We start from the raw sequence: 15,791 nt of genomic DNA on the forward strand, positions 1-15,791 counted from the left end.
GAACATCACACCTGCGGGACAGGTACAGGATGGCAACAACAACTGCCCGAGTTACACCAGGAACGCACAATCCCTCCATCAGTGTGTAATCCTCCAACTGTGCGTAATAGGCTGAGAGAGGTTGGACTGAGGGCTTGTAGGCCTGTTGTAAGGCAGGTCCTCACCAGACATCACCGGCAACAATGTTGCCTATGGGCACAAACCCACCGTCGCTGGACCAGACCGGGCTGGCAAAAAGTGCTCTTCACTGACAAGTCGCGGTTTTGTCTCACCAGGGGTGATGGTCGGATTTGCGTTTATCGTCGAAAGAATGAGCGTTACACAGAGGCCTGTACTCTGGAGCGGGATCGATTTGGAGGTGGAGGGTCCATCATGGTCTGGGGAGGTATGTCACAGCATTATCGGACTGAGTTTGTTGTCATTGCAGGCAATCTCAAAGCTGTGCGTTACAGGGAAGACATCCTCCTCCCTCATGTGGTACCCTTCATGCAGGCTCATCCTGACATGACAAACCACCAGCCATACTGCTCATTCTGTGCGTGATTTCATGCAAGACTTGAATGTCAGTGTTCTGCCATGGCCTGCGAAGAGCCTGGATCTCAATCCCATTGAGCACGTCTGGGACCTGTTGGATCGGAGGGTGAGGGCTAGGGCCATTCCCCCCAGAAATGTCCTGGAACTTGCAGGTGCCTTTGTGGAAGATTGGGGTAACATCTCACAGCAAGAACTGGCAAATCTGGTGCAGTCCATGAGGAGGATATGCACTGCAGTACTTAATGCAGCTGGTGGCCATACCAGATACTGACTGTTACTTTTGATTTTGACCCCCCCTTTGTTCAGGGACACATTATTCAATTTCTGTTTCTGGAAGTTGTTCAGTTTATGTCTCAGTTGTTGAATCTTGTTATATTCATACAAATATTTACACATGTTAAGTTTGCTGAAAATAAATGCAGTTGACAGTGAGGAGACGTTTCTTTTTTTGCTGAGTTTATATAGCCTAGATATTGTGCTGCTCTTTTTCCTTTAGTTTATAGCAAATTGTACTTACTTACTTTTTTTTTTAAACTCTGCATTGTTGGTTAAGTGTCTATTTTGTTCATTGAATGTGACAAATAACGTTTGATGAGGAAACCAAATTGTAATTTGGGTGAACTACCCCTTCATGAATCTACAAAACTCCAATCCGTTTCGTATATTTCAGATTCCATCGTTTACATTCAGCCATCGATATGCGCTTCAGCCTACAGTGCAACCAACCGTGATTTTTACATTCTATTTATATTTTGGCTGTCATTGGTAAACAATGTGTATCTGCCTAGCCAGTCTTTGAAGGGATTGGGACGTTGAGCTATCAGTCACCTCCTTTCCTCCCATTTGGTCTCCATTGGTTGGCTGTTGTCTTTCCTCTTTCTCTCTGTCGCGGCGGTGTGTCGGAGCTGCTGTGTCCCCGATCTGGCACGTTCCAAGCCAAATTCTTAACGGTTTTACAATTGGATTCCCCTTTTACGAAATCTCCACATTTCTAAACCCTGCCGAAATTAAAGCCAGTGCTCCCTAATTAGCGCCTATCCCCCCCCCTCCACACATACACAGTCTCAAAATTAGAACCCCCAAGAAGATGGCGGTGGGGTCGGCAGTCGCCCGGCTTGAGGGCCGAGAATTCGAATACCTGATGAAGAAGAGGTCGGCGACCATCGGACGGAACTCATCGCAGGGCTCGGTGGACGTCAGCATGGGCCACTCCAGTTTCATCTCCCGCCGGCACCTTGAAATTTTCACCGCGGGTGAAGACGGGACCGGTAGCGGGGAATTTTACCTCCGATGCCTCGGCAAAAACGGGGTATTTGTTGACGGGGTGTTCCAGAGACGAGGGGCTCCACCTCTGCAGCTCCCACGAATGTAAGATGGGGTAGTATTTGATATTTTATGTCGCGGTAGAACCGCTAAGGTAAAGGTGATGATATTCTGACCTCGCGTTGTTATTGTTTTGTTCCCTGGCCGCCGCACGTGTTGTGACAAACACCCGGCGCCTGTCCACACAGCGAGCCGCTGGTAACGCTGGCTTTGTTTGCATAAGGGGTACGCGAAGCACAAACACATGTTTTTTTGTAATTTAACATTACTAAGCGTGCGTATCTAGGTACTGGTTATGTCTGTATACATATATCTTGCTATCAAAACGTGTTTACGATGGAAAATGTATGTAGCTAAGGTTAGCTGTACTTGTGCTATGGGCCATGCTTTGGCTAAATGTCAGCTTGGTTTCTAGGCGGATGTGTTGCAATGTTTGCACAGCATAATGTTCAAAGAAACTAGCCTGCACCGTGTTTTGTTATTGTCAGTATGGGCTGTAATATCAAGCTGAATTGATAGTTTTTCCAAATGTTTACCCGAAGTTTCTGTTTACATTCTAGCAGACGCTCTTATTCAGAGGAACTTACAGTAGTGCGGGCATATTATTTGTCATACTTTTTCGTACTGGTCCAACCGTGGGAATCGAACCCACAACCCTGGCGTTGCATGTGTCATGCTCTACCGACTGAGCAGGAAATTACAATAGTGGGTTAGAAATAGTATTGATTGGTACGCAGTTCTATTAAATCATAACAATCGGTTTCTTTTCAATATGTTTTATCGTCATATACACTGGAAAGGTGCAATGAAATGTGCTGTTTTACTGGTCTGAAATGTCGAATAGTTCTATGTCACAGTCAACTGGTCCCATAGCCATAATATGGTCCAAGTATACCCCAATGTAATATAGTAAGTAAGAACTGTTATGTAAGCTCCATTTATAAACCCTGTTAATAGGCTAACTCTTCTGGCCCTTATCAGAGTGCCTCTGTATGTGTTGATAACCATTCAACACTGCTGCTGGCGTGTTGCAGTCAGAATGCAGATTTTTTAATTATTTAACTAGAATAGTCAGTTAAGAAAAGAGAAAAAGATTTACAATTGCAGCCTACCCCAGCCAAACCCTCCCCTAATCAGGACAATGGGCCAATTGTGTGCTGCCCTATGGGACTCCAGATCACAGCCAGTTGTGATACATCCCGGGATCAAACCCGGGTCTGTAGTGACACCTCTAATACCGAGGTGCAGTGCCTTAGACTGCTGCGCCACTCAGGATCCCAATTAAAGAGACATTCTCACTATTATTGTTGAGTGAGTCTGGGTAGGTGTGGATGGCTGTTCTACAATTGTGTCCTTAGACTCTCTCTCCCCCCTTTCTTTCGCTGTTCTCCAGGTGCTGTCTCCGGTTCCCCAGCACCAACATCAAGATCACGTTCACAGCCCTGTCCAGCGATAAGAAGGAGCGTAGGAACGTGTCGGAGTCACCGGTAAAACCCGTCCAGCCCCAAATGGCGCCGCTGACCATCAACATTCCAGACAACATCGCCCACCTCATAAGCCCCCTGCCCTCACCCACCGGCACCATCAGGTGAGACTGAAGTGAAGTTCGAGCCATGAAACGTTCAAAGCGTTGCAGATGGCAGGGTTATTCAAATCTGGATCAGGAAGCGAGTGCCGCCACTGATTTTCAAAAACAGCAATACTCCGAACCTCCAGGCTCAGATGTGAATACTCCTAGTAGAGCTGGGCGATATGGACAAAAATACATTTTGTGGTAAATTGACTGAATTATCACAATAATGATAAATTGAACAATACATTCATAACATTAATATGCACTAGTAACTTTTGAAATATTGCCCTTAAAACTACTAATACAACTTTTGAATGTTGTAGCTATCAATTTTCCAGTTACCAATAGCCCATAGTAGCATACTTATATCATTTAAAACTTCACATTCCTTCAATGGCTAAGTATCGTTATTATCGATCAGTAAAATGTCCATGATAAATGGTCGGTATGGATACCTTTTGGGTTTATCGTCCCAGCTCTAACTCCTGGCATATACACTGAGTGTACAAAACATATTAAGAACACCTTCCTAATATGGAGTTGCACTCAGAATAGCCTCAATTGGTCGGGGCATGGACTCACCAAGGTGTTAAAAGTGTTCAATAGGAATGCTGGCCCATGTTGACTCCAATGCTTCCCACAGTTGTGTCAAGTTGGCTGGATGTCGTTTGGGTGAGGGACCATTCTTGATACACACAGGAAACTGTTGAGCATGAAAAACCCAGCAGTGTTGCAGTTCTTGACACACACCGGTGCGCCTGGCACCTGCTACCATACTCCGTTCAAAGGCACTTACATGTGTTGTCTTGCCCATTCACCCTCTAAATGGCACACATATACAATCCATGCCTCAAGGCTTAAAAATCATTCTTTAACCTGTCTCCTCCCCTTCATCTACACTGATTTTGTTGTGGATTTAACAAGTGACATCAATAAGGGATCATAGACTGACCAGGTGAAAGCTATGTCATGGAAAGAGGAGGTGTTTTATACAGTGCCTTGAGTCTTCTTGGCTTGGCACACCTGTATTTGGGGAGTTTCTCCCATTCTTCTCTGCAGAACCTCTCAAGTTCTGTCAGGTTGGATGGAGAGTGTTGCTGCACAGCTATTTTCAGGTCTCTCCAGAGATGTTAGATCGGGTTTAAGTCCAGGCTCTTGCTGGGCCGCTCAAAGACATTCAGAGACTTGTCCCGAAGCCACTCCTGCGTTGTCTTGGCTGTGTGCTTAGAGTCGTTGTCCTGTTGGAAGGTGAACCTTTGCCCCAGTCTGAGATCCTGAGTGCTCTGGAGCAGGTTTTCATCAAGGATCTCTGTACTTTGCTCTGTTCATCTTTGCCTCAATCGTGACTAGTCTCCCAGTCCCTGCCTCTGAAAAACATCCCCTCAGCATAATGCTTCCACCACCATGCTTCACCGTAGGGATGGTGCCAGATTTCCTCCAGACGTGACGCTTGGCATTCAGGCCAAAGAGTTCAAGCTTGGTTTCATCAGACCAGAGAATCTTGTTCCTCATGGTCTGAGAGTCTTTAGGTGCCTTTTGGCAAACTCCAAGCAGGCTGTCATGTGCCTTTCACTGAGTAGTTGCTTCTGTCTGGCCACTCTAGCGTAAAGGCCTGATTGGTGGAGTGCTGCAGAGATGGTTGTCCTTCTGGAAGGTTCTCTCCCATCGCCACAGAGGGACTTGAGCTCTGTCAGAGTGACCATTGGGCTCTTAGTCACCTCCCTGACCAAGGCCCTTCTCCCCCGATGACTCAGTTTGGCCAGGCGGCCAGCTCTAGGAAGGGTCAAGGCTGGTTCAAAATTATTCAGTTTAAGAATACTGTGTTCTTTGGGACCTTCAATGCTGCAGAATTGTTTTTGATACCCTTCCTCAGGTCTGTGCCTCGACACAATCCTGTCTCTGAGCTCTTTGGACAATTCCTTCGACCTCATGACTTGGTTTTTGCTCTGACATGCAGTGGACCTTCTATAGACAGGTTTCTAAATCATGTCCAATCAATTGAATTTACCACAGGTGCACTCCAAGTTGTAGAAACATCTCAAGGAGCTCAATTTCGAGTCTCATAGCAAAGGGTCAGAATACCTAGGTAAATAAGGTATTTTTGTTTGTAGATTGCTTAGGATTCATTTTAGAATAATATTGTAACTTGTGGAAAAGGTGAAGGGGTCTGAATACTTGCCGAAGGCACTGTGCATACTGCTCCACCAGAGGTTTCAGACATTATGGTTATGGGTTAGGTGTCTTGGATGCTTGTTGGATCTGAGATCTTTTCTGCCATCACAGGATGTCCTTGTTCATCACCAAATCACAGTCTCTCCCACTCAGTCTCACCGTTAAATTGTTTCTCGCCCCAACAGTGCTGCCAACTCCTGTCCAAACTCCTGTCCGTCAAGTCCCCGAGGGGCGGGTCTGTCTGGCTATAGGATGGGCCGTGCACCGACCGCTGACCTCATCAATGAGAACTCCCAATCAGACGAAAAGGACGGCTCGGGGGGAGACAGCCCCAAGGTGAGACACCAGCATCCCAATAGTCCCAAAGTGGCTTCCTCTCCTTTCCTCCACGCTGATATGAAGAGGTTAGGCAAAGCAGTATAATTGAAGTCAAATGAGAGACCTGTCCATCTCTTACAGAGCATTGTCAATGAAAGAAAGAAGATGAGAGGATTCCACTTTAGACTATTGAGGTTTTCGCCCAGTGCTGGGATGAACCGGTGAAGAAGTGAAGCGTTCAGAACATTGAATATAGAAATGAGTCTAATCGAGCTAAACAAATCCCTGTTTTGCCCTGACAGTCCTATCAATTCTACACAATGCGTTTCTATCTCCGTGTTCTGTAATGTGGCACCGTCCTGAACACACCCCTGACTCCATTGTCTTTAGAGGTAGAACCCAGGGTGATGGAAAAAAACTTTGGTTTTGTTTTGGTTCTCTGGGATCGGTTACTCATTGAAGGAAAATGTAGACTTTGGAGTGACAAATCCCGGTGAACTATAACTACTTGTTTTCAACATGTGTGTGACTAACGTGAAACTGAAAGTTCTCACAAAACCGAACACTTGAACCTTTTTTTTTTTATTAAAATGTTTATTGACCCAGATAAACACATGCAATACATACACATCAATCGTAGCATAAATCTAATCCAATATCTGTAGCATGAAATAAAATGCTTTCTCATTTGTTCTGTCCTCAGGATGACTCCAAGCCACCGTATTCCTATGCACAACTAATAGTCCAGGCTATCACCATGGCCCCCGACAAGCAGCTGACTCTGAATGGGATTTACACACACATCACCAAGAACTACCCCTACTACAGGACCGCAGACAAAGGCTGGCAGGTCGGTGAATCCACCCTGTATTTCATCCTGCTGTGGTATATTTCTTCCAACATCTATGTAAACGGCAATCTTTCTAAGTTATCCAGTCTCACGTTATCCATTACAACCTGTCTCTCATGGTTTTGAACTGAACTCTTTATCAGTTATATCTTTCTGTTCTAGAATCTCATCTATTGTTTCTCTCGCTCTTTCTGTCTATAATTCCATCCATTCTCACTATGTCTCTCTACTCTGCTGTAGAATCTCAATCTGCCATAACCTTGCCATTGTAATGAATACTCTATCTACTGTGTTCTAGAATCTCAATCCACCATAACCTTCCCATTGTCATGAATACTGTCTACTGTGTTCTAGAATCTCAATCCACCATAACCTTCCCATTGTAATGAATACTGTCTACTCTGCTGTAGAATCTCAATCCACCATAACCTTCCCATTGTCATGAATACTGTCTACTGTGTTCTAGAATCTCAATCCACCATAACCTTCCCATTGTCATGAATACTGTCTACTGTGTTCTAGAATCTCAATCCACCATAACCTTCCCATTGTAAAGAATACTGTCTACTCTGCTGTAGAATCTCAATCCACCATAACCTTCCCATTGTCATGAATACTGTCTACTGTGTTCTAGAATCTCAATCCACCATAACCTTCCCATTGTCATGAATACTGTCTACTGTGTTCTAGAATCTCAATCCACCATAACCTTCCCATTGTAAAGAATACTGTCTACTCTGCTGTAGAATCTCAATCCACCATAACCTTCCCATTGTCATGAATACTGTCTACTCTGCTGTATAATCTCAATCCACCATAACCTTCCCATTGTAATGAATACTGTCTACTGTGTTCTAGAATCTCAATCCACCATAACCTTCCCATTGTCATGAATACTGTCTACTGTGTTCTAGAATCTCAATCCACCATAACCTTCCCATTGTAATGAATACTCTATCTACTGTGTTCTAGAATCTCAATCCACCATAACCTTCCCATTGTAATGAATACTGTCTACTGTGTTCTAGAATCTCAATCTACCATAACCTTCCCATTGTAATGAATACTGTCTACTGTGTTCTAGAATCTCAATCCACCATAACCTTCCCATTGTCATGAATACTGTCTACTGTGTTCTAGAATCTCAATCCACCATAACCTTCCCATTGTCATGAATACTGTCTACTGTGTTCTAGAATCTCAATCTACCATAACCTTCCCATTGTCATGAATACTGTCTACTGTGTTCTAGAATCTCAATCCACCATAACCTTCCCATTGTAATGAATACTGTCTACTCTGCTGTAGAATCTCAATCCACCATAACCTTCCCATTGTAATGAATACTGTCTACTGTGTTCTAGAATCTCAATCCACCATAACCTTCCCATTGTCATGAATACTGTCTACTGTGTTCTAGAATCTCAATCCACCATAACCTTCCCATTGTAATGAATACTGTCTACTGTGTTCTAGAATCTCAATCCACCATAACCTTCCCATTGTAATGAATACTGTCTACTGTGTTCTAGAATCTCAATCCACCATAACCTTCCCATTGTCATGAATACTGTCTACTGTGTTCTAGAATCTCAATCCACCATAACCTTCCCATTGTCATGAATACTGTCTACTGTGTTCTAGAATCTCAATCCACCATAACCTTCCCATTGTCATGAATACTGTCTACTCTGCTGTATAATCTCAATCCACCATAACCTTCCCATTGTCATGAATACTGTCTACTCTGCTGTATAATCTTAATCCACCATAACCTTCCCATTGTAATGAATACTGTCTACTGTGTTCTAGAATCTCAATCCACCATAACCTTCCCATTGTCATGAATACTGTCTACTGTGTTCTAGAATCTCAATCCACCATAACCTTCCCATTGTCATGAATACTGTCTACTCTGCTGTAGAATCTCAATCCACCATAACCTTCCCATTGTCATGAATACTGTCTACTGTGTTCTAGAATCTGAATCCACCATAACCTTCCCATTGTCATGAATACTGTCTACTCTGCTGTATAATCTCAATCCACCATAACCTTCCCATTGTAATGAATACTGTCTACTGTGTTCTAGAATCTCAATCCACCATAACCTTCCCATTGTAATGAATACTGTCTACTGTGTTCTAGAATCTCAATCCACCATAACCTTCCCATTGTAAAGAATACTGTCTACTGTGTTCTAGAACTCGATCCGTCACAACTTGTCTCTGAATCGCTACTTCATCAAAGTGGCTCGGTCTCAGGAGGAGCCAGGTAAGGGATCTTTCTGGAGGATCGACCCCTCATCAGAGGGCAAGTTGTGTGAACAGGCGTTCAGGAAGCGCAGGCCCAGGGGGGTACCCTGCTTCAGGACCCCACTAGGCCCCCTCTCATCCAGGTAAAATAGTTCTCACTAGAAGTCACATGCTCCTATATTTCCCTCTCGTATATATTGTAGTTTGAAATGGCATGCAGTTCTCCAGCAGTATATTAACTCACCACTACCCCCTGTGGGCTCAGTTAGTCAGTGCAGGTAGAGGAAATTATTTCTCTGTCTGGGACACTGTGCTCTAAATTATTCAATGGGCTCTGGGTAGGATGTTTCTTTTTGGCATGCAGAACACAAAGATGAATGTACACTCACATTTGCTAATCATTCTAATAGTCTTCCTGCTGTTGTCCCTTCAGGAGTGCCCCGGCCTCTCCTAGCCACACAGGGGGACTGTCGGCCCACTCCAGTGGAGTGCAGTCCCCGGAAAGCCTGTCCAGGGAGGGTTCCCCTGTGCCCATGGACCCAGAGCCAGCCCGGGCCATAGCCCCCACCACAGCCACTGCCCTACAGCCCAAACTAGCTGTCATCCAGGAGGCCCAGTTCGCTCAGAGTGCTCCTGGTGAGTTATGTTATGTTGGAGGTTGTTGTTTCAACTGTGTTGGTGGGTGGTTAACAACTGCACTTCCTGTCTGACCTCTGATACTTGTCTCTGATAGGCTCCCCTCTAAACAGCCAGCCGGTGCTGATCGCCGTGCAGCGACAGTTACCCCAGACTACCATGAAGCCTGTTACCTACACCATGGCAACGCCCGTCATGACAACAGCTGTAAGCTCCGCCCCCGTCATGCAGACGGTACATGTACTCCAACAGATCCCGATGGTCACCATGGCTACTATTGGTGCTACACAGAACTCTGTCGTTACGGTAAAGACAGAACTGCAGGAGAACGGAGGGGGAGACCACAATGGGGTCAAAGGTGAGGAGACAAAGTTTGACATATAGATTTACAGTCAAATGTACATTTTCTTTGCTGTACCAGTCCCTTTATAAATGAAAAACTGTAGTCATGTATCTCAGTGTTTGTCTCTCTTCAACCAGTCAAAGTGGAGCCGGTCCCAGCCGTCACTGCTTCCTCTATAGGCAGGGCCAATCGCATCATCCAGACCTCCCAGGCCACGCCCCTAACAACGGTTACCATTTTGCAGCAGGCCCCCCTGGGCCAGCATCGGCTTCCTATCAAGACCATCACACAGAACGGGACTCGCCTGATCCCAATTACTACTGCTGCTAACACAGGTGAAACACACTCAAAATGGCACCTAACACCAATGAAGCTTGTAAAAAATGGCACGCGATTGGAATGACTTGTCTAAAATGACCTGCCGTTTCACTCAGTAATGCTTGTTTATGTCAGGGTTACCTTGAATCCAGTAGTAAAACTCTCTCTCCTCTCAGCAGTGGTGAACCCCCTCCACCTGTTGGCAGCCCACGCCTCGGCATCTGCGTCACTGCCAACCAAGAGGCGGAATGGGGAGCTGGCCGACCACTCCGAACCCAAGAGAGTCAAAATGGAAGAGGGGGGCGAGAGCATTATCCCCGCTGTAAACAACTCGCACACAAACAGAGACGAGGAGAATGGGGTTAGTGAAAAGGCCAGCGATGACTAGATCCTGACCCCTCTCCTCAATGAGCCCCCTCTCTGTTCTCACCCCTCCCCCCGACCAGACTCCCACTCGAAATCACGTTGGTCATCTACTCAAAGGGAGGAAAGAGATACAAAACGTGTGACCAGTAAACAGACCACTCACTCAGTTAGTATAAAAATAGGAAAATAATCATTCAAAAAGAGAAGGCAAATGAAGTTGCTAAAGAGCTGACACTGTTTTGGAGAGACTCGACCTTAAGAGAAGCACGGTAACCCTTCATTATATAAGTTATTCAAAAAGTAGTACATAAAAAAAATTGTTAACAAGATGAAAATGGAACTCTAGACTACCAGAATCACCAAGGCTTCCACTGCTGATTGGTAGGTTCCCCTGTCAGTTTTTACCCAGGACACGCCCCCAATGGAGGGATGTAGCCAATGGCGTCATCCCGGCAGCATGATAGACAAGCTCTTAATATTTGGAAAGAAATGACTTGAACGACCGTTAACAGTAGTGTATTCCCTAAAAGGGAAGTGTGTGTGGAACCATTCCCTGTATCTCTGGCAGCTAGCCTTCATGTCGACCTACCTAAAGCAGTCGTGAGTGAGTAGAGATGTCGTATTTTGTTGTACACGTGTATCCTAGGATCGTCTTTGAGTGTACCACCCGTTTTCCAAGGCACAGACATTTTAGTAATAACCATACTAAAAGCTATAAGAAGTGGGTTCGAAAAAAATATTTAAAGTCACCTGATATTGTGGAATCTTTGTTCAGTGAAATGAATGTAGTCTCCTTTTCCTTCAAGAAAACACTATCTATTGAGTGGATTGTTTTGTTTTTCTGTTGTCAAACCCAAAAGAAGTTTCCAAATCACTGTACATCTACAGATGTCATATTTTAACAAATATCCTATAAGAAAAAAGTATATTTCCATGCGTGTTTGCCCCGTATGCTTCATCAATGCTTTGCATGTTACCGAATTTAGAGAATGTACCTGAGCAGTTAACTGAATATGGAACTCAAGAAAATAAGACTGAATCTATGCTATACTGTATGATTCTGACCAGTAAAGCACTTACCCTCTTCATGTATTTTATTTACCTGTTTTATTCTGTTTTCCCTGTCATCAATGGCTGTGTTTACCTTTTTGTGTCGAAAGTCGACAGTCTCTTTGCTTGATTTATTTTTCTTCTGTTCTGGCTCCCTGAAGTCTCTTCAGATTGTATTTGGTTTCCACAAGGGAAAAAACAAGTGATATGTTTGTTCTGCTTCGGTGGGTAAATGCATCCTTTTTTTATTTTATATATATATATATATATATAAATTAATTTCAACCTCTGTCCTGTGTCTTACTGTTTTCTGTCGGTGTGTTTTTGACTCTCTGCTACTGGTAAAGGCGCATTCACACAGAGAAACAGACACTCTGTGTTTTGTCGCCTTGTCAAAGAGCATTATTTTCAACCTGAGATGCCTTGAAGGTGCAAATGCCAGCCACGGTGAGATCAACCATCCTTTTGCAAGGCATCTGGTTGACAGCAGTTGAAACCTCACCATGTAGTGTAACGTTGGTGAATCTCTTATTTCCTCTAATGCATTGGTCTTCTAGGGGCCCAAGGTACAATAGGTTCTGTAAAACTGGAGAGAAACGACACTATAGAGAAGCAGCCGCTCGGCAGATAGTTAAGATGAGGGAATACCAGTCTAGTTCTAGGAGAGTAGGTAGGACGGGGTTTGTTTCACCATGACTGCAGCTGTATTCCTGGGATTTTTGTTGGTGTTCCAGGGAGTTACTGCGGGCGGGCGGGGGGCAGTGCACAATTGTCCAGCGTCGTCCAGGCTATGGTTTGGATGGTTTGGCCAAGTTTTTTTTTTTACTTAGCTCATCACGCTCTTGCGACTCCTTGTGGCAGGCCGGGCGCCTGCAGGCTGACTCTGGTCATCAGTTGAACGGTGTTTCCTCCGACACATTGGTGCAGCTTAAGTGAGTGGGTGTTAAGAAGCGTGGTTTGGCGGGTCATTTTTCGGAGGACGCATGACTCTACCTTCACCTCTCCCAAGCCGATTGGAGAGTTGCAGTGATGAGACAAGAACATAAAAATATATATTATTTAACCTTTAGTTAACTAGGCAAGTCAGTTAAGAACAAATTCTTATTTACAATGACGGCCTACCAAAAGGTCTCCTGTCAGGACGGAGGCTGGGATAAAAAATGTCATCAAAATATAGGACAAAACAAACATCACGAGAGACAACACCACATAAAGACAGACCCAAGACCACAACATAGCGTGGCAGCAACACATGACAACACAGCATGGTAGCATCGCAAAACATGGTACAAACATTATTGGGCACAGGCAACAGCATAAAGTGCAAGAAGGTAGAGACAACAATACATCACACAAAGCAGACACAACTGTCAGTAAGTGTCCATGATTGAGTCTTTGAATAAAGAGATTGAGATGAAACTGTCCAGTTTGAGTGTTTGTTGCAGCTCGTTCCAGTCGCTAGCTGCAGCGAACTGAAAAGAGGAGCGACCCAGGGATGTGTGTGCTTTGAGGACCTTTAACAGAATGTGATTGGCAGAACGGTTGTATGTGGAGGATGAGGGCTGCAGTAGATATCTCAGATAGGGGGGAGTGAGGCCTAAGAGGGTTTTGTAAATCAGCATCAACCAGTGGGTCTTGCGACGGGTATACAGAGATGACCAGTTTACAGAGGAATATGGAGTGCAGTGATGTGTTCTGTAAGGAGTGGTAAAGAACATCTAGCCGCTCGAAAGCACCCTCACCTGGCGATCTATAAATTCAGGGTTAGTTTGGCAGCTTGGGTGAAAGAGGACCGATTACGGTAGAGTAATCACAAAATTGGGAGAAGAATTGGGTAAAAATAAAAAAAAGTAGTGCCCTATATAAGGACTAGGGAGCCATTTTGGACGTAGCCATGAACTTCCCCCACGAGGATTCGTCATGTAATGGATACGAGAACCAACTGGACCACTTACACTATATATACAGTTGGAGTCGGAAGTTTACATACACTTAGGTTGGAGTTATTAAAACTCGTTTTTCAATCACTCCACAAATATCTTGTGAACAAACTATAGTTTTCGCAAGTCGGTTAAGACATCTACTTTGTGCATGACACAAGTCATTTTTCCAACAATTGTTTACCTAAAGATCATTTCACTTATAATTCACTGTATCACAATTCCAGTGGGTCAGAAGTTTGTATACACTAGTTGACTGTGCCTTTAAACAGATAGGAAAATTCCTATCTGGCTTTAGAAGCTTCTGATAGGCTAATTGACATCATGTGAGTCAATTGGAGGTGTACCTGGATGTATTTCAAGGCCTTACCTTCAAACTCAGTGCCTCTTTGCTTGACATCATGGGAAAATCAAAAGAGATCAGCCAAGACCTCAGAAAGAAAATTGTAGACCTCCACAAGTCCGGTTCATCCTTGGGAGCAATTTCCAAACGCCTGAAGGTACCATGTGCATCTGTACAAACAATAATACGCAAGTATAAACACCATGGAACCACGCAGCTGTCATACCGCTCAGGAAGGAGACGCATTCTGTCTCCTAGAGATGAACGTACTTTGGTGCGAAAAGTAATCAATCCCAGAACAACAGCAAAGGACCTTGTGTAGTAGATGCTGGAGGAAACGAGTTCTATATCGACATAACCTGAAAGGCCGCTCAGCAAGGAAGAAGCCACTGCTCCAAAACCGCCCTAAAAAAGCCAGACTACGGTTTGCAACTGCTCATGGGGACAAAGATCATACTTTTTGGAGAAATGTCCTCTTGTCTGATGAAACAAAAATTAAACTGTTTGGCCATAATGACCATTATTATGTTTGGAGGAGAAAGGGGAGGCTTGCAAGCCGAAGAACACCATACCAACCGGGAAGCACAGGGGTGGCAGCATCATGTTGTGGGGGTGCTTTGCTGCAGGAGGGACTGGTGCACTTCACAAAATAGATAGCATCATGAGGAGGGGAATTATGTGAATATATTGAAGCAACATCTTAAAACATCAGTTATAGCTTGGTCGCAAATGTGTCTTCCAAATGGACAATGACCCCAAGCATACTTCCAAAGTTGTAGCAAAATGGCTTAAGGACAACACAGTCAAGGAGTGGAGTGGCCACCACAAAGCCCTGACCTCAATCCATAGAAAATGTGTGGGCAGAACTGAAAAAGAATGTGCGAGCAAGGAGGCCTACAAACCTGATTCAGTTACACCAGCTCTGTCAGAAGGAATGGGCCAAAATTCACCCAACATATTGTGGGAAGCTTGTGGAAGGCTACCCAAAATGTTTGACCCAAGTTAAACAATTTAAAGGCAATGCTACCAAATACTAATTGAGTGTATGTAAACTTCTGACCCGCTGGGAATGTGATGAAAGAAATAAAAGCTGAAATAAATAATTCTCTCTACTATTATTCTGACATTTCACATTCTTAAAATAAAGTGGTGACCTAAAACAAGGAATGTTTACTAGGATTAAATGTCAGGAATTGTGAAAAACTGAGTTTAAATGTATTTGGCTAAAGTGTATGCAAACTTCTGACTTCAACGGTACAAAAGGATGTGGACACCCCTTCAAATAAAAGGGATTCGAAAATTTCAGCCACACTTGTTGCTGACAGGTGTATACAATTGGGTACACAGCCATGCAATCTCCATAGACAAACATTGCCAGTAGAATGGCCTTGCTGAAGAGCTCAGTGACTTTCAATGTGGCACCGTCATAGGATGCCAGCTTTTCAACAAGTCAGTTTGTCTGCCTCTGGAAGCAACGTCAGCCCAAGAACTGTTCATTGAGAGTTTCATGAAATGGGTTTCCATGGCCGAGCAGCCGCACACAAGCTTAAGATCACCATGCGCAATGCCAAGCGTTGGCTGGAGCTGTGTAAAACCTGCCGCCATTGGATCAGTGGAAACACGTTCTCTGGAGTGATGAATCACGCTTCACCATCTGGCAGTCCGATGGACGATTCTGGGTTTGGCGGGTGCCAGGAGAACGCTGCCTGCCCCAATGCATTGTGCCAACTGTAAAGTTTGGTGGGGGAGGAATAATGGTCTGGGGCTGTT

At 44.5% G+C, this 15,791-nt stretch overlaps 1 protein-coding gene across 2 annotated transcripts; it reads left to right on the forward strand.

The window, feature by feature from the left end:
• The first annotated feature begins 1,400 nt into the window (after positions 1–1,400).
• On the forward strand, positions 1,401–11,780 carry LOC139367915 (forkhead box protein K2-like). Of its 2 annotated transcripts, none has more exons than XM_071106300.1 (9): positions 1,401–1,902; positions 3,251–3,445; positions 5,788–5,938; positions 6,624–6,770; positions 8,975–9,168; positions 9,459–9,661; positions 9,759–10,019; positions 10,142–10,339; positions 10,499–11,780. In XM_071106300.1, exons 1-9 carry the CDS (start codon positions 1,622–1,624, stop codon positions 10,708–10,710), a joined length of 1,842 nt encoding a protein of 613 aa, XP_070962401.1. In that variant the 5' UTR covers positions 1,401–1,621; the 3' UTR covers positions 10,711–11,780. The 2 variants fall into 2 exon arrangements, with proteins under 2 accessions (XP_070962401.1, XP_070962402.1); XM_071106301.1 differs by having other exon boundaries at positions 1,402–1,902; positions 10,502–11,780.
• The last annotated feature ends 4,011 nt before the right edge of the window (positions 11,781–15,791 follow it).

This window comes from Oncorhynchus clarkii, chromosome 16 (assembly GCF_045791955.1).
Source record: "Oncorhynchus clarkii lewisi isolate Uvic-CL-2024 chromosome 16, UVic_Ocla_1.0, whole genome shotgun sequence".
NCBI lineage: Eukaryota > Metazoa > Chordata > Actinopteri > Salmoniformes > Salmonidae > Oncorhynchus > Oncorhynchus clarkii.

Bases quoted from the DNA above. Each gene is read 5' to 3' on its own strand.
- LOC139367915 (XM_071106300.1), top strand. From the start codon at position 1,622: ATGGCGGTGGGGTCGGCAGTCGCCCGGCTTGAGGGCCGAGAATTCGAA. The intron at 1,903-3,250 runs GTAAGATGGGGT...GCTGTTCTCCAG, and splicing joins CCTCTGCAGCTCCCACGAAT to GTGCTGTCTCCGGTTCCCCA. The intron at 5,939-6,623 runs GTGAGACACCAG...TTCTGTCCTCAG, and splicing joins CGGGGGGAGACAGCCCCAAG to GATGACTCCAAGCCACCGTA.